At 63.4% G+C, this 13,693-nt stretch overlaps 1 protein-coding gene across 1 annotated transcript; it reads left to right on the top strand.

The window, feature by feature from the left end:
* Positions 1-380: 380 nt before the first annotated feature.
* On the top strand, positions 381-12,959 carry LRP3 (LDL receptor related protein 3). The gene is made up of 7 exons (XM_028530406.2): positions 381-736; positions 2,563-2,610; positions 8,334-8,472; positions 9,891-10,105; positions 10,587-11,703; positions 11,980-12,112; positions 12,306-12,959. Exons 1-7 carry the CDS (start codon positions 664-666, stop codon positions 12,888-12,890), a joined length of 2,310 nt encoding a protein of 769 aa, XP_028386207.1. The 5' UTR covers positions 381-663; the 3' UTR covers positions 12,891-12,959.
* Positions 12,960-13,693: the final 734 nt, after the last annotated feature.

The following is a 13,693-nucleotide window of genomic DNA, read 5'->3' as shown; positions in this document are numbered from 1 at the left end:
TTCTCCGGCTGCCACCTTCTACCAACCCTCGCTCCTCTGCGCTGCTCTGCACAGCTGGGGTCCGGGGAGCAGGCGGCAAGGAGAGAACTGACCCAGGCCCGGGGTGCAAGGCCCACCTCAAACACCCTGCTCAAGGGCCAGAGGGCGCGGAGCTGTCCAGCACCCGAGGCGCCGCCTCCTGCCCTACCAGCGCCACTGCGGCTCGGCGGGCGCGTCACGTGGCTGGCGCGGCGCGGCCTCCAAGCTCCGGGCGGGCGAGGGGCCGGGCGGGAGGACCCACAGACCTGCGAACCCACCGCAGGCGGCACCAGCCAGGCAGGCTGGGCGCAGCTCAGGGCGGCCCCGGGGGCACGGCACGGGGCATGGGCGCTCCGAGGGCCCCCAGGCACAGGCCGGCAGCGGCGGGGCGCCAGGGGCGCGGGGGCAGCGGCGGGCGCGGGTCCACCCTGGCGGCCGCCGCTGAGCCCCCGCGGGGCCCGTGACGCCGTGGCCGATGTGGCCCCGCGAGCTGCGGGCCTGCACGGCTGCCTCACAAAGACGCCGCCCGAGCCGCCACCCGCACCCGGCCCGCAGCCGCTGCGGGAGTCGGGGCCCGAGCCCCAGCCGGAGCCGTAGCGGGACCCCGGGGGCACGAGGAGTTGCCCGCGGCCGGCCGGCCCCGGAATGGAGCAGCGGGCGCCCGCGGGGCCGGAGGGGGCGCCGGGCGCCCGGGCGCAGCTGGCCGTTGTCTGCTTGGGTGAGTGGGCCGCGCAGGCCCGGTGGGGTCCGGGCCCCCGCCTGGCAGACCCCCGCCGAGCCCTGACCAGACCGGACAGTCCTCCAGGCTGTGGCCGGGGCTTCCGGAGATGGCACCGCGGGAGCTCGGGGTCTGCTGGGGTCGTAGGCCTCGGGGAGGAGGGGGGCGACTCCGGCCGCAGAGCCGGGGCTCCCGCCCGGCTCGGAATAGCGGATCCGGCGCGGGTGAACCATGCGCAGGGCGGCCCTGCTGTGCAGGCGGCGGATTTCCTAAGACCCGGCTGCGCTTAGCTTGGCGGCCGGGCAATGGGGGCCTCCGAAGCTGCGGACAAAGGCGAGGCCGGCTGCCTCCTGAAGAAGTCTGTTTTCTGCCTGAAGTCGGGGTGGGGGCGGGCGCTGGCTGGAGCCGGGACTCGGGACACCAGGCGGGAGGCAACTTCGAGAATGCTCTCTTTCTTTGCGTTTTCCCACACCAAGGGGCTAGCCTGTTCAGCCCAGAGGGCTGTGTGTGGGGAGGGCTCCTACCTTATCCGGGAGTTTTTCTGTTCACCTTGCGGGGGGCCCTGTGTGGGGGAAAGAAGGAAAGAGTTAAATCCTCAGTGCACATGGCTCCGGTATTTACCATGAGAAAGGAAGGAGGCCATTATCTGAGCCTGGGGTCAGGGCTGGCCACTCTGTGGCTGTGTGGAGGAAGGCACTGTAACTCCAGAGGTTTGCTGAAGCCATTGAAGTGACAAAGTAAAAGAGAAGAAACCTGAAGGTTTTAAGCTGTATGGTCCCCTGTCCCCCCAAGAATCAGGGAGCTCGAAGTCTAGGGGGAAGGCACCTGCTTCTGTTTGTGAGCTGGTCTCAGTGAGGGCTGGAACCCTCAAAGTGCTCACTGCCCAGTCTGTTGGTGGCCATAGGCTCCAGACTCTGAGGTGCCGGGTGGGCTTCCTGGTGAGCTGGGCAGGGGGACGGGCCCTTTGGCTTCCCAAGGCCCTCCCTGCCCAGATGTGGCCCAGACGCTGGGTGTTCTGAGAGGCGGCAGTTGTTTCTGCCTCCTTGCCCGTGGTGGCTATCCCCTCCAGTGATGCCCTGTGCCTTCCTTGGCTCACTTGATGTTGGGGGGGACACTCTGAACCCCCAGGAAGTTCAGTTTGCCTGCCTCCTCCTCCTGGTTCCCCTGCAGGAAAGCAGTGCATGAAAGCAAAGGACATGCCCCAGGAGGTGGGTATTTGAGGGAGTGGGTGGCAGGAGAGTTCTTTGCCTCCCTTCTCAAGCTTAGCATGGCACAGTGAGACTGCCCCTGACCTCTGCAGGCTGGGTGCCCCTGTAACATGGGGCAATCAGAGCTGCTTCCCTGCCTCCCTGCTGCCAGCGAATGAGGGGGCTGGCAGGGCCCTCAGAGGAGGCAGCCCTCCAAGGTGGCAGGAACCTGTGTGGCAGAGCCTCCGCCCAGGCAGAGCCAGGGCCTCTCTCTGACAGGTGGTGCAGGCCTGAGCTTCTCAAGCTGGACAGGAAACAGAAACACACCCCTCCCAAGTGAGTTAGAATTCCCAGGTGTGGGGAGTGGCGGCAGTGGTCTGGCGCAGCCTGGCTGGCACACTGCTCTCTTTGTCTCTATGTATGTAGGTGGGTTCTGAGAACCTTGGGGGTCCCAGCAGGCCCAGGCTGGGGGCAGGGGTCCCTGTGGCAGCACCCCAGGCTTTGCCCTATGAGAGGAAGAGAACCAGCCATGTTGCCTCGTGCCCCTGAAAGGGCTGCTGCTGGCCAAGGTCAGGTGCCTGGGTCCCAAAAGTGCCCGCCCCTAACACCGCCACTGGACCCTCTTTGTGTTTCCTGCAGTGAACATCGTTCTCACCGGCCGGCTCAGCAGTGCAGTTCCTGCTTTAGGTGAGTAATATGCTCCTCTCCTTCCTCCCCTCTCCCCTGCCTTCTGGCGTTTTAGCCTCTGAGGACAGGCCTTCGGAGTCCTGCTTCCGCCCCTGAGGTGCATCTTCTCTGCAGCCCAGAGCTGCTATTTGGCCTTGGGTGGGCTTGAACTTCCCTGAATCTCAGATCCCTCTTCTATAAAACGGGTGCAATGAGAGGACCTACTTCAGAACCTGTTAGTAGGGTTGAGTGAGTGAATGAGGCAAGGTGCTCAGCATGGTGTTGACACGTGGTGGCTTAATACCATGGGCAAACCGCCACAGGCTAGAGCGCTCGACAGATTGTACTTCCTGTAGGCTGTGGGGTTCCCTGGGGGCCATGAGCTGCTGTGAGAGGCCCACCTGTTTTTAAATTATGCCTGGGATTTAATATAGGAAGGTGTGACTGAGTGATGACATGGGGAGGCCAGTGCCATTGACAAAGTTGTTACTTGTGTGTCTTGAGAGGAAGGGACACAGGCCACACCGTGCAGGGCTGCGGGTCCAGTCAGGTTGGATGTGGGGAAGGCCTGGGCGAGAGCATCAGTTGGAGTTTCTGTGGGAAAGTCAAGGCAGGACAAGAGAAACAGTTTAGAATGGGCTAGGCTGAATAATTCCTAGGAGGCAGGGGGAATATTGGCCTGGGGTGTGAGTTAGATAAGAAGGTGGGTCAGGGGCTCAGCCTTGGATCAGCTGGACTGGGAAGAGGCAGCTTCTAGACAAACTGGCGTGCAGGAGAGAGGTAAATGCTTTGACTAGTACTGTGGCCTTGTGATTGGTGGATGCCAAACATTCAAACAGCGTCTGAGAAAACACAGTTGGGGCTCAACCCCTGCCTCTTGCCCATCCAACTGGGTCTGTCCATCCATGCGCCATCTTTGTGTTCATCTAGTGCAGCAAAGACTGTCTGTCAGAAGCAGAAAGGGTGGCTGAGGCCACTGGGGCATTTGTTCTTTGCTGGGGGGGGGGCTACCAGGGGTTGGCAAATGCATAAGTCCAGGCCCTCATGGCCCCTGATGCCACCAGGAGACATCTAAGCACGGTTTCAAGAAGCTGGGAGAATGTGCAGACCCCAGTCGAGGAGGTGCCGCTGATTTGTTTGCTGTTTGCTGTGTTCCCTGGAGGAGCAAGAAGTACCTGGGACTCCCAGTTCTGCTCAGGGCCTGGCTTGTAGCAGGAACTCACTGAGGTTGCCTCAGAGAGTGGCATGTCCACTAACCAAGGTCACTGGAATGGGGAGGCCCAACGTGCACAGAAGCTGCTCTCGCGGCCTGTCTCTCAGACACAGCCTCTCAGTCTCCCTCCCGATTCTCCTTGCATACCAGCTCCGGCTCCCGGCAGCCTGGCCTCCTCTGCTGACTCTGCTGGCCTAGGGACCTGCCTTGCTCAGCACTGAGGCAGCCCCAGCCCTGCCTGGCGTCCTGGCCCCCACAGCTAACTGCCAACCTCCCAGCACAAGTTCCCGGAGAAGACTGGCTGTGAAGGAGCGGAAGGGGGTGGCAGGTCTTACAGATGTGAGCCGCAGGCCAGCCCTCCTGCTGGTGTCCTGCGTGGACACGTCTGCCACCTGCAGGTGCCCTAGGTTTAGAAGAGTGACGCTTCATGGATGAGGTCTACCCACAGAGCCAGGGAGAGAAAGACAACCATCCAGGGCCACATGTTTGGTTTTTCTTAGTTATAAAGACCTTGGGCCCCAGCAAAGTCCACGTCACCCAACTGCAGGGGCCACTATGCCTGTGCATGGTGGCCTGGGGTCTTCAGCTGCACAGTCCATGTGGTCACAGGCGGTGATCTGGGCCCTAGTCTTCTGGAGTCCAGCTCTGACCCCTCTGACATTGCTAAGAGACAGCTTCTGGCTGCCTGAGGCACCTGCTCGACCTCTGACCCAAGGCTCCATGACGCCGCACTTGCAGGGTTTCCCTGTGACTCCCACTGTGAGGGTCTCAGACCACAGCCGTTCGCCTGCCCCTTCCTTCCCAGCCCTCGCTGGGTTGAGACACTCCCGAGGGCCTGGCTGGGCTGCTCGGGGACCCAGCCCCTGTGCTGCCCAGGCTGCCAGGCCCTGACTAGTGCCTCCAGCACTTTGGACTCTGGACTCCACTGTGACCTCAGGGTGGGCTGGGTAGGCTCTTTGAGCCGTTTTCCACTTACCTGGCAGTGTCCCCAGTTCCTGGGGTGGGGCTCCCAGCCCCCTGTCATCTGTGCCACCAGGCGGGCTGTCTGGAGTATTGATCGCCTCTAGAAACCGGATCTGCAAATTGTGCTTCATCAGGCTCTGGCCCTCTCAAGAGCATTTGATGACTCCTTGGACCAGGGAAGGAAAGACACTCTCGGGTCTAAAACCGCGCAGTCATCCCTTGCCCACTTGAGCAGCCACTTCACCACGAGGGCCGAGGGCATCTTCTGCCCAAGTGAACACAGGCCACCTCCAGTTAAGGCTCAGACAGGCCTTTCCGAGTGCCTCCCAGACACCCCAAGGCTCTCTGTTCTGTGTCAGCGCGTCCCCAAACACAGTCCTCCCAGCTCCGCGCACCGATGGCCGCCGTCACATGCGCCGGCGCGACCCTCACCTCCTGTGGGGCGTGGCCCCACTCACCCCATCCCATGAACATCGGCCTAGAGACTGCCTCTTTCCTGAGACCTTTGAACCACCCTCAGAGCAGCAGCACCCGCTGGCCTGTTTTACTGATGGACAAGCAGAGGCCCCAGGACTGGATTCACACGCCCCCCATCTCCCGCCTGTGCCAGGATCCTGGGCCGTGTGCTGGGCGGGGGAGGCCCGCAATCACAGAGAGGCCTGGGGCTGGGAGTCTGAGCTGGTGGTGACCTCCAGGCCCATTGCCAGGAGGCATCCGGCCCAGAGGCCCTGACCAGAGCCCCCAGCTCCCTGCGTCTCCCAGCTTCCCTCCCGCTCCACCCTCACTCACTCTGTGTGGGCCGGGCCCACAGCGGTGGACACTGTGGTCTCCACACTACATGTAGGACCACGTGTAGGCCCCTTGGGAGTGGAGCGGACAGTAACGGGGACCCTGACGCTCTGGCTGTGGCACTTTCTAGGGCAGCTCTGGGCAGCCCCAGGAGTGAGACTGTCTGGGGGTGCGTGTTGTCAGGAGCTTTGCCGAGAGGCACAGCTGGGCTGGCAGCTGTCCAGTCGTCTGCTCCTGGCATGGCTGGTGGTCTGAGAGACAGGCCTCCTGACCCCTGGATGAGGGCCAGACGTAAGTCCTGAGGATGAGATGCTCTGGCCAGAGAGAGAAGGATGTGGGGGCCTGGCCCGTGTGGGTGAAAAACCTGGGCTCTGAGAGCGTTCGTCTCTGGGCGAGGCTCCTAGGCCAGAGCTGGTTGTGACTGAGCCCTGCTCTGCCCCAGGCCCTGTCCTGGGGGCTGAGAATACAGAGGTTTCCAGCCTCGTGGACTGGAGCCTCCCGCCGGAGAAGCCAGGTGCTTCAGTGTAACACGCTCTGAGACGCCACATCCGGGAGACGCACTCCAGCAGCCTGGGCCCGCCCTGCCTGTGAGCATCCCCTCTCCAGCCCTGCCCCTGCCCCTTCCAGAGGAGTTCTCTTCTGGTTTGCATGACCCCTCACCTCCCGGGGCGTCCCCAGGCCAGCAGCCAGAGTCCCTGTGTGGTCCACAAAGCTGGCAGCCTCACCTTTCAGAGGGAACAGCCAGGCTACTCTGTTTGTTCAGCCCTTCCTCTCATGGCCTGCAACCAGAGCTCGTGGCTCCTGGGCCCAGGGTGGGTGGCAGGTGGAGAGGCCTGGCTGGTGCCTCTGTGACTCCTGGGGCTCTGATGGCTGACCAAGTGTGGTTTAGGTTCAGGGGGCAGTGTTTCCCTTCCAGTCCTTTGAATTTCTTGTGAGCTGTTGAATGGGAGTTTTGAGTCCCCAGTAGTCACAGTATTGGATCACTGGGCCCCCACAGTCGGTCATGGCAGGTCCCGGTGGAAGGGGTTTCATGCCTCTAAGCGCTAAGCAGGTACTTGGACTAACCAGTTCATTCACTGACCCATATTTATTGAGACCTACTGTGAGTCAGGCCCTGCGCGGGCCCCTGGGGACATGGTGAGAAGCTAGAGCCAGCGCAGCTGAAAGGGAAATTGCTGCTATGATGGGTGCTGGGGGGACAGAGAAGTGGGGGGCATTGGAGCCCCAGTGGGTACTGAATGGGGAGGGGGCTCTGGGGAAGGGGCCCCCGGGCTGGAGTTTGTAGGAGTGGGTGGGCCAACAGGGGTGGGAGAGCGTCCTGCCAGGGGCTGCATGACAAAGTCTCCTTCCCGCGGGAGGCTCAATGGGAGGCGTGAGTGGAAGGATGTGTTATAGGGGGAGATGAGGCAGAAGAGGGCAGGGGCTGGTGCCGCTGCTATGAGTGTGGTCCTTGTCCTAAGAGCATGAGAGGTGGCTGGAGGGCTTCGCTCCCCTTGGTGCGGCCGTGTTGTGTGGGACCCTGAAAGGAGTCTTCCTGCGAGCCAGCAGGGAGACCCCTGCTTCCAGGGCGACAGGGAGGGTGCCAGGCGGTGGGAAAGTGAGGAGGCGATGTCCCTGGACTCGGGTCCTCAGTGTCCCCTTGAGCCTCAGGCTTTCTGTCCGTAGAGTGGGCCCTGCCTTCACCACAGGCGGCTGGGAGGAGTCGGAGAAGCAGTGTGGTGAGGGCTGGGAGGGGCCGGGAGGCATGGGGGCAGCCAACGTAGGGGCTCCTGTGGCCCTGGGGAGGCCGGAGCAGACCAGGGCAGGCTTCGCCCCTTCAGCTGGGGAGCAGAGGGCAGGGACAGTGAGGTGGGCATGGTGAGCCTCTGGGGCTGGGCATGGTGGCCCCTCACGCATGCTGGCTGCATGACGCTCTGTGCCGCTGCTGCCTGACATGGGGTGTGGTGTGGGTGACCTTCCACGACTGCATCGGTGCAGGCCACAGTGAAAGCTGAGCCCGCTGGAGGAACCGTAGAGTCTGACTGCCATGCACTGCTGTGCAGCCATGGGCTGGTCCTTTATCCTCTCTGAGCCTCAGTTTGCTCATCTGGTTACGGGCTGCCTCCAGTGGCTGACCACTCCAGCTCGGGATAAAACCCAGGTTCCCGACAAAGTGTGATCAGACCCAGCCTGCCTCTCCAGCCCCACCTCGATCTTGACCCCTCCCTTTAGCCCTGTGTTACTATCTTCTCCCCCCGCAGGGGGTCTGCAGGAAGTCCACCCGGTCCCCACGCCCCGCTCTTCCCCCACACGCCTACTTTGCAATGTGCAAGCACCACAGAGCAGGGTGTTTGCCTGTCTTACTCAGCACGGCTAACACTGTGTTTGGCACATAGTAGGCACTCAAGTCTGTGTGAGCAAAGCACCACCCCTCTCCAGTGAGGCCTGTATTTGTCAAGCCCTGGGCGGGGTGGGCAGGTCTATGGTGCAGAATTCTTAACTGAACCGAGGCCCCAAGGCCAAGAGGCTGCACCAGGGAGGCGGGCTCGCCCCCAGCCCTGCCAGGGCCCTCGGTTGGTGCACAGGATGAGGCAGGGGTGCTCCTTGCTCTGCCGTGCACACCACTTCTGTGAAGTCTCGAGTAGCAGCCTTGCCCTCGGCCATGCCCACCCTTGGCTAGTCTTTATCCTGCCTCGGAAAGGCCTTGCTCAGGCCACGAGAGGCTCAAGTGTCCCCTTGCTGCCTCCCCACTTCCTCCACAAAGGTGAGGCCAGCACTTCCCTGCCTCCTCTCCTGACAGCTGCCTGCAGCGGGAAACTGGAGCAGCACACGGAACGGCGTGGCGTCATCTACAGTCCGGCCTGGCCCCTCAACTACCCGCCGGGCACCAACTGCAGCTGGTACATCCAGGGTGACCGTGGAGACATGATCACCATCAGGTATGGGGGTCCCAGGAGTGTCCTAGGGAATCTCTGGGGGTCTGCACGTGCTGAGTGTATGTGTGTGTGGTGGCGCAGGTGCCTGAGTGCACACGTGGGCAGGCGTGGAGTGCATGTATGTGTGCATGTGTGATATACATGTGCTTGTGTCTATGAGCCCACACCTGAGCAGGTAGAAAGAACAAGTGTGAACATGTATAAGCACATGTCGGAGCAAGTTCAGAGGGCACACATGTGAGTAGATGTGTGTGCACAACTGCATGTGTGAGTGTTCAGGTGGGAGCATGTGTGAGCATGTGGGTGTGCCCGCCCCCAGGCCTCTGTGGGCCTCTGTGGCTGGCTGTGTGGAGCGGGGCCTCGGCCTGTCCTGAGCCTCTGAGGGGCTGAGGGAGTGGTCAGTCACCTCAGACCTGCTGGGGCCGGGGAGCCCTGGGTGCTGGCGGGCATGGTCTGGTTCTCTCTGAGGGGATCGTGGTGTCTGCTTTGTGTCCTACCAGGGTGGCCTGAGGCTAGGCTGGCAGGGATCCTAGAGCGGGGTTTCCCCAGGGTCTTCAGGGAATTCTCGGCAGGAGAGGGGCCCAGGCATGAGCCCAGGTGCTCCAGCTGCAGGGACATACCGAGGGAAACAGTGAGGTGACCAGATGGTGACACTGAGGCTGGAACCCCTGGCCTGGGTGGCCATGGGGTATTTGGCTGGGGAGTCACTCTCTGAAATGCCAATGCCCAGATGGCCCCAGTTACTGCTCCGTAGCTCCAAAGTGTGGGTGTGATGGGCACGCCAGGGTCTGAGTGTCTGTGCCTGCTTTCCTGTGGTCACAGGGCTGTAGATCTTGGGCACCCTCTCTCCAAAGACTTCACCCTCCACCAAAGACTCAAAGCCCCATGACATGCTCCTCCCACAACCTGGGCCAGGGGCTCCTGGGCTAGTATGTTTCTCCCCAGGTGACCAGTTGTCACCCAGCCCCAGGCTAGGCCAGCCTCATGGGCACGCTCCTCCCTCATAGTGCACAGGCCTGGAAGTTGGTGCAGGGTCTGTCCCAGCAGGCTCGGTGTGCATGGGATCTGGACCCTTGGGTCTCCCCACTTGAGAGAGTGTCAGGGGAGGGAATTGCCCATGGTGGGGCTCCTGATGGGCCTCCACTTTGGCTGTGGGGTGGGGATGCTGTGTGTGTGCCGAAAAGGCCCTCCCAGAGCTGCAGGGCTGATGAGGATGCTGTTCAGATTCGTTCTGATTCTTCTTGGAGCTGCCCTCAGACCCCGGGATGTCTGGCAGCGGAGGAGAGGAGAGCAGGGGTGGGGTGAGGTGGGCGGGCCATCCTTGTCCTAAGTGTCCTAAGTGCAGACATGATTGTTCCCTGCTGGTCCTTGGCTGCTGGAACCTGCCTGACACACACCCGCGGTCCTCTCCACCTGTGCAGCTTCCGCAACTTCGACGTGGAGGAGTCCCACCAGTGCTCCCTGGACTGGCTCATGCTGGGCCCAGCGGCCCCGCCTCGCCAGGAGGCCTTCCGGCTCTGCGGCTCTGCCATCCCGCCGGCCTTCATCTCCACCCGGGACCATGTCTGGATCTTCTTCCACTCTGACGCCTCCAGCTCCGGCCAGGCCCAGGGTTTCCGTCTCTCATACATCCGAGGTGACACCAGCAGCAGGGCGTCGCAGGGTGTCACGGGGCACCTCACAGCACCCAGGGTGCCACTTGGGTGCCCGGGGCCGGAGCAGCCCTCTCCACCTGCCCGCTCCCTGCAGGGTCTCCCCCGGGAACCCCGCCAGTCAGAGCACAGTGGTAGGACCAGGCTGGACATGTTGCTGCCTCAGGGGACCTTGGATCCCCTCGAAGTCACTGACCCCATGTCAGAGACTTGGCTGGAGTGGGGGCTCGCCCTTTACCCTCATGTCAGAGACTTAGCTCACCCTGACATTCCAGGGGCCTTTGTCCCTTGAGTGGCCGTGGAGAGGCCAGGACTCTTCTCCACGTCTCCTGCCTCTTCCTAGGCTCTGCAGAGGCCCCGCTGGGAAGAGGGAACCACCCTGACCCCTCCTGGCCTCAGGCCCTGTCGCTGGAGCGAGGCGCAGCCCTCCCCTGACGGTCTCCCCCTGCACTCTTTATCCCACAGGGAAGCTGGGCCAGGCGTCCTGCCAGGCGGACGAGTTCCGCTGTGACAACGGCAAGTGCCTGCCGGGCCCATGGCAGTGCAACACGGTGGATGAGTGTGGTGATGGCTCCGACGAGGGCAACTGCTCAGCGCCTGCCTCTGAGCCCCCTGGCAGCCTGTGCCCCGCGGGCACCTTCCCCTGCAGTGGGGCACGCTCCACGCGCTGCCTGCCTGTCGAGCGGCGCTGTGACGGCACGCAGGACTGCGGCGATGGCTCCGACGAGGCTGGCTGCCCTGACCTGGCGTGTGGCCGGCGGCTGGGCAGCTTCTATGGCTCCTTTGCCTCCCCAGACCTGTTCGGTGCGGCCCGAGGGCCCTCAGACCTTCACTGCACGTGGCTGGTGGACACCCAGGACCAGCGACGGGTGCTGCTGCAGCTGGAGCTGCGGCTGGGCTACGACGACTACGTGCAGGTGTACGAGGGCCTGGGCGAGCGCGGGGACCGCCTGCTGCAGACGCTGTCCTACCGCAGCAACCACCGGCCCGTGAGCCTTGAGGCCGCCCAGGGCCGCCTCACGGTGGCCTACCACGCTCGTGCCCGCAGCGCCGGCCACGGCTTCAACGCCACCTACCAGGTGAAGGGCTACTGCCTCCCGTGGGAGCAGCCCTGCGGGAGCAGCGTCGAGGGCGTCACGGATGACACGGGTGAGCAGGGCTGCTTCTTAGAATCGCAGCGCTGCGATGGCTGGTGGCACTGTGCCAGCGGCCGAGACGAGCAGGGCTGCCCCGCCTGCCCGCCCGACCAGTACCCCTGTGAAGGGGGCAGTGGCCTGTGCTACGCACCTGCCGACCGCTGCAACAACCAGAAAAGCTGCCCGGATGGCGCCGATGAGAAGAACTGTTTCTCCTGCCAGCCCGGCACCTTCCACTGTGGCACCAACCTGTGCATCTTTGAGACGTGGCGCTGCGACGGCCAGGAGGACTGCCAGGATGGCAGCGACGAGCACGGCTGCCTGGCGGCCGTGCCCCGGAAGGTCATCACCGCGGCCCTCATCGGCAGCCTGGTCTGCGGCCTGCTGCTCGTCATCGCCTTGGGCTGTGCCTTCAAACTTTACTCCCTGCGCACGCAGGAGTACAGGTGGGCGGGCGGGCCCTCCCTGCTCCCCACAGCGCCTGGGGTCACGGGCCAGCAGTTTCTTCACTGCTCTGGGCCCACTGTTCCCACAGCTGTGGGTGTGTGAGTTGGGGCCCAGGCCATGCCCCTGGGACTTCTCTGGTGCACCCAGGGTCCAGGCATCTCAGGATCTCCAGAGGGAGCGTCAGGGCCCCACACCCTGCTGCAGGCCCTTGAGTAGGTGGAAGTGTGGGGTCCTGGCCAATCCTGCTATGCTCCCCTCCTGCCCATTGCTCCTAGGGCCTTTGAGACCCAGATGACACGCCTGGAGGCTGAGTTTGTGCGGCGAGAAGCACCCCCGTCCTACGGGCAGCTCATCGCACAGGGCCTCATCCCACCCGTGGAGGACTTTCCTGTCTACAGTGCGTCCCAGGTGAGCCCCAGGGTGTATAAGACTCTGCCGTCTCCGATGGCCGGACCAAGCAGCTCCTGGGGTAGAGGGAGGTGGGAGGCGAGGCCTGGGGAGAGTGACACAGGGTCCGTGCCAGATGGGGGACAAGTTGGTCTTTTGGGTTTCTTGGGGGTCGTGCTGACCTCTGCCTCCTCAGCTGTCACCCGCCCTCCAGGCCTCCATGCTACAGAACCTTCGCACAGCCATGCGGAGACAGATGCGCCGGCACGCCTCCCGCCGAGGACCCTCTCGCCGCCGGCTGGGTCGCCTGTGGAATCGGCTCTTTCACCGGCCCCGGGCCCCGCGGGGACAGATCCCGCTGCTGACTGCTGCCCGCACCTCACAGACAGTGCTGGGCGACGGGCTCCTCCAGCCTGCACCGGGGGCCGCCCTGGACCCCCCGGCACCCCTCACGGACACAGGCAGCCCTGGGGCGGATGGAGACCAGTCCCCCACTGCCCCCAGCCACGCACCAGAGGTGGTGCCTTCTGTGCTGCCCGCCTCGGGCCTGCAGGACCCAGAGTACAGGCCAGTGGACAAGGACAGGAAGGCCTGCAGGGACCCTCTGGTGGACAGCCCAGCTCCCGTGGACACGCCCCAGGAGCCCCGCTCGGCCCAGGACCCTCACCCCCCACCCCCCACTGCCAGCAGTACCCTAGGTCTTCACCCGCCAGAGCCACTTGGTGTCTGCAGGAGCCCCCCACCACTCTGCTCCCCAGTGTTGGAGGCCAGTGATGACGAGGCCCTGCTGGTCTGCTGACCCACCGGACGCGCTGGTGCCTGCCACAGCCCCGCTTTGTAACCAGGGAATATACAGTCATTTCTACCCTGCCTCCGAGTCCTTTTTTCTTGCGGTGTGGCCTGGAAGCCCAGCCGGCTTGCTGCATCAGCAGGCCCCAGCCCTGGCTGGACATGAGGCTGAGGGGGCTTCAGCAGGGGAGGAGAGTGATGAGCCCTCCTTTGGGGCCCCGGTGTCCACACAGGCACCTGGGGTCTCACTTCTCCCTCCCCCTCCACTCCAGGAGCCCATTTCCAGAGACACAGGAGGGCCAGGGCAAAGCTCTCGGGGGTGTTCCTTGGCTTCCCACTTCATTCACCCTGGGGGCACAGCGCTGTGCCTTCACTGAACAGGGCCGTGGGCACACGGGATCTAGGCCATGGTGGGCACTCTGGGCACTGAGCTCTCCTCTGCTCCCAGCAGGCTCTGGAGGAGCTGGGCTAGGAGGCTTCTGCCCCTGTCCTCAGGTGGGTGGTGTCAGCAGGGGCCTGACCAGGCTGATGACCTTTGCCCTTTGTCTTCTAGCTGAGAGGATCAACCTCCTGGGTGCTGGGGCACTAAAAATGTGGGCACGGGGTAGAGGAAGCCTGTGGGTCTCTCGCAGGCCCCAGGGCCTCGCAGGCCCCAGGGCTACTTGATACTTCCTCAGGGCCCAGAGGTGGAGGCACATGCCGACAGTGGCCACGTCACCCCATCTTGCTTAGGGCCTCGTTTTCCTTACCTGTAAACGAAGGGGAGGTGGTGTGCTCTGAGGACCTGCTGCTCTCTCTGTAGGGATTTACGGG

Source organism: Phyllostomus discolor, chromosome 12 (assembly GCF_004126475.2).
Source record: "Phyllostomus discolor isolate MPI-MPIP mPhyDis1 chromosome 12, mPhyDis1.pri.v3, whole genome shotgun sequence".
NCBI classification, from domain to species: Eukaryota; Metazoa; Chordata; class Mammalia; order Chiroptera; family Phyllostomidae; genus Phyllostomus; species Phyllostomus discolor.
The sequence above is the reverse complement of the archived record's forward strand: the minus strand, read 5'-3'. Positions and strand labels throughout refer to the sequence as shown.

Excerpts from the sequence above, each read along its gene's own strand:
- LRP3 (XM_028530406.2), top strand. The coding sequence starts at position 664 with ATGGAGCAGCGGGCGCCCGCGGGGCCGGAGGGGGCGCCGGGCGCCCGG. Across the intron at positions 737-2,562 it reads GCTGGCCGTTGTCTGCTTGG|TGAACATCGTTCTCACCGGC; the intron begins GTGAGTGGGCCG and ends TGTTTCCTGCAG. Across the intron at positions 11,704-11,979 it reads CTGCGCACGCAGGAGTACAG|GGCCTTTGAGACCCAGATGA; the intron begins GTGGGCGGGCGG and ends CATTGCTCCTAG.